Here is a 12,671-nt window from a genome sequence, read left to right as displayed (position 1 = left end):
TTACGGTGTGCCTCTTGTATTAATTAACATAACATTTTGTGTTCATTGGGATTTCTCCATTTTGTTATTGCATGCTCATTGGATAATTATCAGGTAGCTCAAGACTACATAATGAAGGTTTGATGTTGGATAAGGAGTCCAGAAGTTCAAAGCGGGCGACAAAGTTGTAGCATTTCACCATGTGAGAAGAGCCTCTGCTTCAGAATTGGAATGAACAGAAGTAGTAGAAGAAAATGCTAACTGAAGCTGCTCAAGGGACAAGGTTGCTGTGTCAACTACTTGTTTCTATGTACTTATTATGTTAAGATAATGTATTGATGACTTGTACATTTGGAGTTGTTAATATGAAAAGATCAATATATATATATATGAAACTGTTTCTTTGCCAATGGCACTTGTGTATATATCTTATCATGTCAAGATTGGAGGTGTTAGTTGATGGGCATAAGAACAAAAACAAGCTGAAATCCGAATCAACATCAAACAACAAAATTCAAGCGTCTGTTGTCTGAAGTCACCATAAACCACATATGAAGCAGGCTAACTATAGTCCTTATGCTAATCAGACAACAGAAAGACTCAAGAAAGTTCACGATTCTATATATTCAAACGACATATTTCTGTCATTTTAGTCAACAAGAAACAATAGAACTTTATGAATATATGTTGTTCATAATTGAGTCACACAACAAAAAAACCCAAGAAAGAGCAGACCTCTACATATTCAAACGACATATTTCTGTCATTTTAGTAAAAATGAAACAATAGAACATAACAAATATATGTTGTCCACAATTGATTCACACAACAGAAAAAATCCAACATATTTCAAATCTCCATATATTCACACAACAGATTTCTGTCGTCTTAATGAAATACATACGATAGAGTTTTATGAAAAGATGTTGGGTAGAAACCTTTATGACAACATGTAACTGTCGTCTTGTTACAGCTGTAACAACAGAAAGTCATAATTTGGCATATTTGGAAATAATCAGACAACAGATTATTGGCAGCCTCTGTTGTTTGAGTGAAATATAAACCACGGGTAATATCTGTCGTCTGAAGGCCTAAGAGACATCACGCCAGGAGACAACAAAATTTTTCTGAATCAGACGACAGATATAATCTGTCGTCTGATAGCTTTGGTGACATAGTGAGGAGATGAGAGCAAAACTGTCATTGATGTTTAAATTGAGTAAATGGGATTAAAAACTTCTTAGTGGAGTAAACTAGTAAAGTAGGCAATTTTTAGGGTCAAATTCTGTAAATGGTCAACATCCCTAATTACAAATCAATCAATCTGCAGTTACAAGTCAATCAATCAATCAACCATTAATCCTAATTGAAACAGCCCACGCAACAATGTCAAGCTCTTTAAATCCTCAAGATGAGCAGTTGTTCTTTCTTATGGAAGATCTCCTCAAGAATTCCGCAACTAACTTCGAAAATGCAGACGAGTTTTCCTTAATCAGCCGAGCAGGAGATTCATACTCCACAATCCTACCTGTATGAACCGAAATGTGAACGACGTCAAACGGCTATCACGTTCTAGATGACATATATTCCTACTGCAGTATGTATACTATATGTCAAAAGGTTTAGACCAATCAAAAGTAGAAAATTCTTTTCTTGAAGCAAAAGTTTTGTTTATTTTAAGCGATAAATTCTTACCTCCATCGAGAACTAGAACCATGTCACTGTCCATAACAGTAGGAATCCGGTGAGCCACGGTGATAACTGTGCATTCGCTTGTCTCTTTCCTTATTGTCTCTTGAATTGCATTATCTGTTGCTGTATCTACAGATGCAGTAGCCTCATCTAGCACTAGAATTTTCCTCTTGTTTAGAAGCACTCTGGCTAGACAGACAAGCTGCCTCTGTCCGACGCTCCAGTTTTCTCCATCCTCAGAAACTGCATTGGAATTCGCAATCCAGATTTTAGTTCTAAATCAACTATACTATATACAATGACAATGGAATTGCTATGATTAGGTAGATACCAGGTGCATCCAGGAGCATTTGGTCTTGCCTCACTAAGTTCCCAAGTCGACATTTCTTCACAACCTAAATTGTGTAGACATATACATATCAAAGTCATATGAGAAAAATTAATTGACCAGCATATCATACTTTTTAGTAGTAAATATAGGATTATGATGTTAACCTCCAGTATTTCTGGATCAGAATGTTGCTGCAGAGGATCCAGATTATTCCTCAAGCTTCCTTGAAATAAAGTTGGGTCCTGTGGGATAATGCCTAAACTTGACCTTAAATCCTGCAGGCCTATTTTAGAAATGTCTTGTTCATCAATGAGAATTTTCCCTCCTGAGAGCTCAACAACTCTAAACAAGGCATGGATCATAGTGGACTTTCCACTTCCTGTTCTTCCCACCACTCCAATTTTCATCCTTTTAGAGAATGTGCAAGTGATCCCTTTCAGTACCATTGGACCCTCAGGCTGATATTGAACTTGCACGTTTTGAAATTCAATTTGTCCTTCATATGGCCATTCAGAGTTTGGCCTAGAAGCTTCGATCACAAGTGGTGCCTCACTTTGTAATCCAGTGAAATGAAGAATTCTCTCAACAGATATCATTTTGTTTTCAACATTGCACAGATTCCAAATCACCCAACCCTGCAGGACACTAAGGTTTAGACCATATGATGCAGCCACTCCTGCTAAACCTGATATCAAGGCAACCATTACGTACAAATAGTTTGTCAGAATCTGAATTTTAAGTGCTCTAGCTAGAGAGACTTCCAATTAAAAGAAATTCACAATAGGGATCCGAGTGGCTTACAAGGGTCAATGACAGACTTAGGCAGGTTTACCAAGATAATAAGCACTACAAGGAAGGCAACATTGAAGAGAAAATTTATTCTCACGGATAGCCATTCCATTGTTGCATTGTTATGAAAGGCTACTCGAGAGAAGTCATCAATTTCATTCATTGCTTTTGTCAAGAAGCGATTTTGTTGACTGAAACAACGAATCGTTGTAGCTCCCACAATTGATTCTGAAAAATGATGCAGTATTGGAGCCTTTTGAGTTGCAACCATTCTGGCCAGTTCTCTAGCAGTGGTAATATAGTACTTCTGGAGAAATTGGAAACAAAAATTAACTATAACATGCATGTACCAAGTTTCATAATAAAACACAAAATAAGTGAAGTTTTTTGGCTTATTACCATGTACCAAAAGGAAATTGCAATGACAACCAGGAAAAGTATGACGACTTGCCAGGCCACGAGACACATAAGGATGATAGTGCATAGTAATTGAATGAGTGCAAATACCAGCCCTGCTAACCTGAATGTAATATCTGTGTCGACTGTGCCTTGATCTGTGGAAGACTGAAACAATTTCTTGTAACGTGAGCAATAAGCAATACATGCTAAGAAAATAGTTAGGTTTCATACCAGAACCTCATTAATAAAGAACTTGCAAGCCGCAGAGATAATATGTATACTAACCCTAGTGAGGATTCGACTAGAAGGTGTAGAGTCGAAAAATGCCATAGGCGCTCGGAAAACTGAAGTAATCATCCCAACAAAGAGATTCTGGGAAGTTTCAATAGTAATAACTGAAAGGAAGACCGCCCTTCCCAAGATGAAGACAGAGCTTCCACCAGATAAAAGAGCGAAAATCCACAACATGTTTCCTCTGGTGACAGTGTTTTCCTTCCCTGCTGCCCAAGCAATCCAGTAGTTGCTTGCCATCTGGAGCACTTGGAAGAGGACGTGACAGAGAAGGATCACTGGAAGCAGTAGACCTCCAAAAGCACAAGTCACAAATGTAGAATATACACTCCATTTTACCCGACCATTGTGTGTTTCTTCTTCTTCCCCTCGGATATCTTTGACAGTAATCTGGTCATTGGTTGAAGCTTTTTCTGTTTCTTCAATATCCAATACTCTTTTAGTAATTCCATTATCCACGAGGCCAGTAGTTGTGGTGTTGCTTAAAGAATCAGGTCGACTGCTGTGAACTTGGTGTAGAGATTTTCTATGTGCAGTCATTTGTCTGACAAGTTCGCCATTAGGATCTTTAATCAACTTTTCGTAAGTGCCGGCTTGAGCAATTTGACCATCTTTAACTACCTGAATATCATAAAAATTAATTGGTAATGTACGAGAGCTAAGAGATTGAGAGCTAGACTTACAATAAATTAAACTAGCTAAGAAGTCCAATAATCAACTTACCAAAACATAGTCTGCTGCTTCCAAAAACTCTAGTTGGTGAGTAGCATAGATTACGGTTTTTTCAGACAATTCTTGCAAGATGCATTTCTGCAAACACATTAATTCCAAACTCTGATAAACTAGTTCATTTATAATTATGTAGGGGTCAAGCAAAACAAACAAGTAAGTACGTAGGGATGCATTCTGTGCTTTTAGCACATTTATGCATATAATGCAGTTAAATCATATTCCTGAATCCTGAGTAAACTATTATTTTGCTTACCGTGAACAAATGTGTTCCAGTATGTGCATCTACAGCGCTGAAAGGGTCGTCCAAGACATATATATCAGCATCATTGTAGACAGCTCTTGCGAGTTGAATCCTTTGTTTTTGGCCTCCACTTAGATTTAATCCCCTTTCCCCCACGACTGTCAAATCTCCGTTAGGCCACATCTTGAAATCCTGGTCCATGGCACAACATTCCACAATGTTCTTATAGAAACCCTCGTTCACCTCCTTACCAAACAAAATGTTGTCCCTTATGGTTCCAGTTTGGATCCAAGGACTTTGTGGGACGTAAGATTTTGTTCCATAACATTTGGTTGCTTGCCCAGAAATTTTTGGAATCTCACCAAGTATACTGCATAGTAGGCTAGACTTGCCCGAGCCAACAGAACCGCAAACTCCCACCTTGCATCCCTTTCTCATAGTTATTTTTTCTCTAACTGTGATTGTAGGTCTCTCTACATGTTCATTGCTTGCCTTCCAAGAAAACTCTCCAGACTCCATTTCAACCCTGATTGCTGAAGTAGATGATGTAGTGCAAGAATAATCACAAGGAATCAGCTCCACTTGTTTATCTAATCTGATAAATTCTTGAATTCGCTTAACCGAAACCTTTGTTTGGATAATCGTTGAGATAAACTCTGGAAGGTTGTAAATTGGCTCGGTAAGGATTTTGAAAGTGGCTAAAGCTGACAGGACTGTATATGGTTCTAATGGTGTTTTCATCATGATGCAAACACCAAAACTAACCACTGAAACTATGGTTGGTGAAGTCCAGAAGAGAAATACCACTACCGCCTTAGTGTACAAAAATCTCCTTAACCAACTTTTCTCAGTTTCTCTAAGTTGAAGTAGCTTCTCTAAGAAACTAGGATCCCATGAATTGAATTTTATGACTCTCATGCTCTTTAGAGTCTCTGAGGTTCTCTTGATTCTTGAATCCTTTGCTTCCATGATTTTTGATTGGAGAATTTGTTGCCTTCGAGCCAATGGTGTGTTGCATACCACTACTGCTACTGTGGCCAGAAAGGCAGCCAGAGAAGGGGCAGCTCCGAGATTTCTGTACAAGATAACCAATGCCAGCAACACTTGAAGGGGAAGCACCCAAGCTCCATGAATAGAAGAGAAGAATTCTCCAACCACTTCTACATCCATGTTGATTAAGTTTATGATTTCACCATTGCTTGGACCAGAGTACTTAATCGAGATGCACTTCTTGTAGATTAAGGCGGTCAAAGCTGCTCTGACTTGTAGACCAATTTGCCGAGCACCAAAAGACATTTGCCTTTGAGTAATTGAGTCCAAAGTCATTGCAAAAAAGAATACGAAGGCAAGCTTCTCTCCATACATGTTTGAGCTGTCATTCTTTCCAACTATGTACTTCATAAAGTTTCTTATTATGAAGGGACCAGTATAGGATGCAACAACATTGACACCTAAAAAATAAAGTGAAACATTAATTAACTTTTGTAGTTATACTAATCATATATATAGTCCAAATGCAATCTACATAATTAACCAGCATAAAACTACTAGCTAGAAGACAAGCTCTTCCAATTACTAAGCCATTAAACATGATTGTAAAGGGGGATTTCATGCCAAAAATAAAATGCAATGTTATTCGAACTCTCAAAAAGTCATCATATACATTCATTCAGGATAATACTACCGTTTAGAGATAATTAAACATTAAACTTAAGAGTACTAATTAAATGAAAAAGGAAAACTACAAGGAGTACTTATACGTTGTACCAAAGATCGAATGAAAGCTAAATGAGTTGTGTTACCTGCAAAAACTGCATTTATGGCTAGTGATTTCCATACAGCCCTCAGTATGGCTTTTAATAATGAAGAGTGGTGTTCGAGTGATTCTTGGAGCAAAGAAGAAGCACTCTCGGCTCTTGCTGAAGGAGGAATAGATGGTATATGAGACACTTCAAGTTTTTGGATGTGAAGTCCCATTTTAAAAATTGGATTCATCCACTGGAATGTTATTTTGCTCCATATTCCAGCAGTAGTGTAACTATCAGTTTGAATTTCATACTCCTCCTCGAGTAATGGTTCATTGAGATCACTGTCTTTCTGGACATAACTCAAAACATTGCAACAAAGCAATGTCGACAGGGGAATGGAAGCGAATTCAACTATGTTTGCCTTTAGAACAAAATCTGGAAACTTTGTGGATTTGAAGTAGTGGCTGATCAAGTGAAGGCACACAGAAAGTGAGCAAAAAATGAAGGAAAAGATCCACCAAAAAATAAGGACCCAAGGCCACCTTTTGAGCTCAATAAAACCTCTGTTCTTGGAGTAGATTGTCACTATTGTTGCCAAAACCCAAGTCATCCCAGAAAAGATTGATTTCAAACTTACGTTTCCACCACCGCAATAGTCATAAATTCCAAAAACAACATAGAAGACTGAGATTAAGGCATTTGCAATAAGGGTTATCAAAGCAAACCCTTTACATCCTCTGCTTGCTCTGCCTGTCGAATATGTCTCATTTTCAGTACCATCTCTTCTTCTTCTTCTCAGTGTATCTAGGAAAACCCAAGTCAATAACACTATGAAAAACACAACATTGACAATTTCCAGAGAGATCTCCATGAAAGTTGAGTCTAAAGTCCAAAGCTTTTTCCAGTCAGATTAGTTCTGAACCAATCTAGATGTTTAGAACTGAACTCAAGCAATGACACCTACATATACCATTGTACCAAAAAAAAAAATGACACCTGCATATAACACGCACTTTTGGTAAGTAGGCAGAACTGGTTCAGATAAACACATAAAGATTGGAAGACAACCCAACCATTAGAACATAGCAGTAAAAACAAAATCTTTGGGATCAGAGAAGTAGATTCAGAACAAAAACAGATTGTGGCAAGCTGTGTTTTAAAGAAGCAAACCTGTTGAAAGAGGCACGTGGCTCAGTGATGAAGAAGTACCAAAGCTCGATGCTTTGCACCTCGTGGGTCTTTGAAACCACTGAAACAGTGCTTTGGATTCTTGTAAAGGAACTAGCAAAGCTTAGTACTCTGGTACGTGTTAAAATCTTCAATATATCTTTAAGGAAGATCAACAAACCTGAAGAGGCAACTGATCTCAAACACTGATCTTTTGCACTTCTCACGACTGTATCTCTCAATGGGATGAGTATCTGATGATAGTGTGAGTGCAGGGACATGTTTATACATAGTTCAACTAGGATTTAGCCTTCCTAATTTGTATAGAGACACGTACACACACACATATATATATAATATTATTATTATTTAGGCAGAAGTTGACAACTAAGTTATTTTAGATCTCCTTCCTTAATCGTTTAGGAGTCATCGTTTACACACAATGAATAGTCAATATGGAAATCAAGTTTAATCCCATTATTTATTCTGCAAGTTAATGACAAGTTGCCGAGTGCCTTGTGAAATTTATGACACATTTACTTACTTGGAATGAGAGAGAATGATTACGGGGTAAAAATTTTTTTTTTTTTTTTTTTTGAATAAAAAAATATTCCTGCTTTTACTAACCAAAAAAGGAATTGGAATGACATCATAATTCCATGTTAATTGTCATTAGTACAACTACCCTCTCAATTTTCAGCAAATAAAGAGATCATAGGTATCAAAAATTGTCATTAATACAACCTAAAGATGACTGGCTATGCCGTAAATGACAACTTGAAAATCTCAACAAGACGACAATCCTCAGTATACATTCAGAACAAGCATGACGCTTCACCATCACATAACAAAGGTCGAAAGTAACCCATTTCCCTGATTAAACACATTTCTGTGCTGGTTTCCTCTTGGAGTTGTTCTTAGGACGAACCTTCACAAAAGCCTTTTCCAAATCCTAATACAAATGAAAATGTTAAGAGCTTTACAACAACTTTGTGTCTACATTAAAATCACAGAAAACAAATATAAGGGGGAGAGTGGAGGGGAAGGGAAGGGAGGAAAGAAGTGAAAAAATGGACCATGCATATAATGTCTCGTCTAAATGTCTTTAAAATTCAAAACCAATCAGCCTTTACAAAATGAGGTTAAATAAACAAATTGGATCAAATCACTTTAATACACTAGCAAGTCTATCCCCTCTAAACTCCCCAGATTGCAAAACCTGATGAAGAACACAACTAAGTTTGACCAGCAATATGAGAACTTCACCTCCAGCTTTCCAATGCCAGGGGAACCCAATAGAACTATTTCTCTTTTAAATTTGTACGCTATAAATCTATTTATGCCATCTGATAGTTAAGGACAAGTAATTAGAATACCCAGGACTTCTAAAAACTTCATAACCCAAAGGAACATGAAAATCAGTCTCAGACCTATTACACAGATATCAAACTATTTTGCCAATCCAAACTTGCTCTGTCATAAATTCAAGTTGCTGTGCTTGTTTGTGTTTATATGCCCTGAGACAAAACAGGACTGTTTAAATACTAAGATATTAGGAAGATCGAGTGTGCTTATTACTGCATGCCGTTGGCATGTTGAACTGAATATGTGCATGCTTTCTGAGGACTTACCATCAAATAACAAATTGATGACAGTAACATGCGTAGCTACTTCATAACATAACTTTTTTGAGGGAACACTATATCCAATGCAAACTAATTGGGTGATCTGATCTCCCAAAACATGATGAATGAGGTTTCCAGTAATGAAATGGATTGGGATGGTATGAAGTATGAGTATATGATGCACATATTGCAAAAAACAAATTTGTAAACTTCAACCATACCTGAATTGGTTCTCTCTCAGATGGCTTTGTTGTCCAAAGAGTCTCCAAATTGTAGTAAGCTCTAGCATTCTCATCAAGAGCATGAACTATCACCTTCCCTGAAAAAGTGAAGATGACTATTACAAAACCAAAAAACCACAAAAAGAAAATATATCGTCCCACATCAGCGGGGGACTTAATCACTGTGCACACATTGTGAACACTGTACTATACGAAAGATTTCAAAGTAGTTTCAGAAATTTACAATAGAAAATATACAGAAATAGAATTCGTTATTCTGACATCTAGTTAGAAAGCACTACTGTATCCTATTAATGCCATCTCAAAGTCACAACATCGATGGCCAGAAAAGATTGCAGCCATGTGAATATATGAACTTCTTAGTTCTCCAACTATTCTGATGTGGTTGTACCAAACAAAGTTGTGCATAATTTAAAACCAGCATTGCTCTTAGAGCACCAACAACGATGATGATAGACCAAAGAGCAGAGCACAAACCAGAGTCGATGACAATCCACTTTCCTCCCTCTTGCCCTTCAACAGTGGGAAGCACCAAGCGCTGAGCTCCCTTCTGCTTTTGCTTAGACTGCTCGAATAAACAAATGGAATCACAATCAGATAGTGATCAAGTTCATCACTCCATAACAAGATGCTGAGCCTCGTTAAACACCAAGCAGCATTCATATAGGAAATTACACGACTCAAAATTTTTCTACTAAAGCTTCAATTTCTACTCTATTCAATCGGAAATCGGTAAAATTAGTAAGTCGGAAGCCGAATTACCTGCCTTATAAATTAGGGCTTGGGCGATGTTCTTGACGTGCCAGGTGGACCTTCCGGTGGCGAGGACCATGAAATCGGCCCACTCGCAGTGCTTGTTCGCCGGTATGACCTTGACGTCGTCGGCCTTGACGTCGCTGAGAACCGTCTCGACCTCCTGGAGATCAAGCAGGCCTTCCTTGGCGGCGGAGGAGGAGAAGGCCTGGTGCAGAGATGGAAACCCTAGCCTCCATCGTTGAAGAAGCAGTGAGGACGACGATCGGGAGCGTAGAGCGGCCAACATCACTTTTGTTGTTACTCTTTAGTCGCTACTGGGTTCGGGTTTGTGAAATGGGTGGGTGCAACGACGTCGTTCCGGACGTGCTGGTCCCTTTCGTTAAAACGCACCGTATGCACGGCGGTAATGCGCCCGTTGAACTGTTAACATCACTGGTGGGGAATAGTGAATAGTGAATACTGAATAGTGAATTGTCAACGATTAACCAGGTGCATGAACTTCACGTGTGTGCTTGAAAAGTAAAATGTGAATTTGAGGTGGACTCTTTAATTTATTATTTATTTATTTTTCGTAAAGGATTATGTTTCATTTTAAATAAGAAAAGAGTATTATCTTTATTAAAGATTCGGTGACAAGCGAAGCAAGCGTAATCAGCAAAGTACAAGTTTTAACAATGTGTAATGTGACTGCTAAGGTTTATGATTTGGAGGAGAGATGGGGATAGAGGAAGAGAAAGAGGGTCACATAATATGTCTATTTGTAGTTCCAAACATCAATTTAGAGCAAAAGCTACTGCTACTTGATAACAAGTTAACAACCACTAACAATTTTACGGGTTAGGTGGTTTGTCATCAACTTATCTCTTTGGATGGCGACAGAAGAGGTGTGATGGTGGAGCAACAAAAGGTGGAGGTGGAATTGGTTGAGGGGTGTCACAGTTTTAAGTCAAAGCAAAATACAAAGAGTTTCGAAAAGAAAAAATCAAAATGCGTATTCCAAGTATAGAAGGGTTTACAAATAAAATTTGTCTAATACAAACACATTTTTACCCGACGTGACGATGGGGTACAAGTTTTGAACGTTTTGTTCTTGATGTGAAGGTACAAGTAGCATCATACAAGACACCCTAGCAATCTTGTTGTAACTCTAGTTTGTACAACATTAGGACCACATTGATTGTACTAATCTTTTTCTCATTATGTAATAGAGTCGTTAATTTTGGAACCCACCATACATGGGACTCTTTCCTACTCTCGTGATCAGTCTTTCATAGCCAAATTAAATGATTTGGGGCCTTTGACCTTTAAACTCACTTCAACACCTTCGTTCTTTATAGGTCAAAAGCCTTGAAAACAAAATATAAAAAATAGGTAAAATTCTAGTATGTTAACAAATGTCATATTTCATGTAAAATTTATTACTTTGAAGACTCATGTGCTAACTAGAATAAATTACTTATTAATGTAAATAAGGTTCTCATTATAATAAAGTAGATAACTAAAAAAAAATTTCATTAAGATAAATAAGATCCTCGTTGGAGTAGAGTAGTTTCTCATTTGAGTAATTAGTCATATTATACAATTTTTCATAAAAAAATAAATAAATTACACTAACGCAATGACTACGTCTTTAGGCTTCACCTTTACCCCCAAAGGAGAATTTGGCTTTGGCATTGGTAATGGGGGAGGTTGCCTCATAAGATTTAAAGGCTCCAATGAGGGTTCATTAAGCCATAGTACGTATGTTGCAACATTCTGAATTATTATGAATGAAGATTCATATACTATGATAATGATTCTACAACAATTCTAATCGACACATTGAAAATACTAGAATGAAACGTGTTTTTGGGTATCGGGGATTGATAGATACGTTGCAATCATTACTGGGCAGAAACCAAAAATCACACTGAACACACAACCTTGGTTACGGAGTGAAAACCTCAAATTTGATATTAAAAACACTGCAGGGCTCTTACTTTTGAGAACCCAAAATCAAATCAATTCACTAATGATGAATGATACGTTTCTTTACAAACACAATTAGCACTATACTTAGCTACAATCATTAGACTAATTAATGATGTGTTTATCTTGAATCTTGATCGTCTTTTTCACTTGAACGATCTTCAATTATCACTCTTCTTGTATCCACAAGCTTCTCTACTGATCTTGAGAGAATAAATGCATATGAGTGAATGAACAATGAGACACTTAGACACGGAACAAGTGTTTCATGAACTCCTATGAGACTCTATCTAAGCAAGCAAGATGCACAATAATTCTTGCGTCAAAGGCGTATAAAAATGAACGTTACTTTTCTGAATATATTGAGGAGAAAATAAATCCCCAACAATCAATACTTTACCCTAATTGGACTCTTAATATGAAACTTTTAATAAAAGATATCCAATTAAACAAATCTTTAATCAATTAGGACTTTAATGGTGCGATTTCAATAGATAGAAAATATCTTTGCACGATAAAGATTAAGAACCAGAAGATACTTTCCTTAAGCAAACTTTCTAAGAGCTAGGACGGACTCGGTGCATATGCTGACTCACGAGATGCAATTACCGTTAGAGATTCTCTGAGACCAATTTATAGGTTTCTTCAATGTTTTGTATGGGAATACCAACATATCAAGTACAAACCCTGTACCTACACATAAAAATATGT

At 37.3% G+C, this 12,671-nt stretch overlaps 2 protein-coding genes across 3 annotated transcripts; both read right to left on the bottom strand.

The window, feature by feature from the left end:
* Positions 1–1,194: 1,194 nt before the first annotated feature.
* LOC112199592 (putative ABC transporter C family member 15) lies at positions 1,195–7,894 on the bottom strand. Its single transcript, XM_024340583.2, has 11 exons — positions 7,373–7,894; positions 6,257–7,198; positions 4,467–5,905; positions 4,205–4,291; positions 3,476–4,102; positions 3,191–3,355; positions 2,804–3,098; positions 2,167–2,687; positions 2,003–2,066; positions 1,675–1,914; positions 1,195–1,507 (listed from the first exon to the last, which is right to left on the bottom strand). Exons 2-11 carry the CDS (start codon positions 7,071–7,073, stop codon positions 1,386–1,388), a joined length of 4,377 nt encoding a protein of 1,458 aa, XP_024196351.1. The 5' UTR covers positions 7,074–7,198; positions 7,373–7,894; the 3' UTR covers positions 1,195–1,385.
* Positions 7,895–8,004: 110 nt separating this feature from the next.
* LOC112198074 (protein Iojap-related, mitochondrial) lies at positions 8,005–10,351 on the bottom strand. 2 transcript variants are annotated; one of them, XM_024339091.2, is made up of 4 exons: positions 10,003–10,348; positions 9,714–9,801; positions 9,216–9,313; positions 8,005–8,321 (listed from the first exon to the last, which is right to left on the bottom strand). In XM_024339091.2, the coding sequence occupies exons 1-4, from the start codon at positions 10,276–10,278 to the stop codon at positions 8,247–8,249; spliced, it is 537 nt and encodes a 178-aa protein (XP_024194859.1). In that variant the 5' UTR covers positions 10,279–10,348; the 3' UTR covers positions 8,005–8,246. The 2 variants fall into 2 exon arrangements, with proteins under 2 accessions (XP_024194859.1, XP_040375228.1); XM_040519294.1 differs by lacking the exon at positions 8,005–8,321 and adding an exon at positions 8,448–8,886 and having other exon boundaries at positions 10,003–10,351.
* Positions 10,352–12,671: the final 2,320 nt, after the last annotated feature.

This window comes from Rosa chinensis, chromosome 4 (genome assembly GCF_002994745.2).
Source record: "Rosa chinensis cultivar Old Blush chromosome 4, RchiOBHm-V2, whole genome shotgun sequence".
Classification (NCBI taxonomy): domain Eukaryota; kingdom Viridiplantae; phylum Streptophyta; class Magnoliopsida; order Rosales; family Rosaceae; genus Rosa; species Rosa chinensis.
This window is presented reverse-complemented; position numbering and strand designations above follow the sequence as displayed.

Excerpts from the sequence above, each read along its gene's own strand:
- LOC112199592 (XM_024340583.2), bottom strand. The coding sequence starts at position 7,073 with ATGGAGATCTCTCTGGAAATTGTCAATGTTGTGTTTTTCATAGTGTTA. Across the intron at positions 3,099-3,190 it reads CAATTTCCTTTTGGTACATG|AAGTACTATATTACCACTGC; the intron begins GTAATAAGCCAA and ends CAATTTCTCCAG. Across the intron at positions 2,067-2,166 it reads CTGATCCAGAAATACTGGAG|GTTGTGAAGAAATGTCGACT; the intron begins GTTAACATCATA and ends TACACAATTTAG.
- LOC112198074 (XM_024339091.2), bottom strand. The coding sequence starts at position 10,278 with ATGTTGGCCGCTCTACGCTCCCGATCGTCGTCCTCACTGCTTCTTCAA. Across the intron at positions 9,802-10,002 it reads CCCAAGCCCTAATTTATAAG|TCTAAGCAAAAGCAGAAGGG; the intron begins GCAGGTAATTCG and ends TTATTCGAGCAG. Across the intron at positions 8,322-9,215 it reads CTGAGAGAGAACCAATTCAG|GATTTGGAAAAGGCTTTTGT; the intron begins GTATGGTTGAAG and ends CATTTGTATTAG.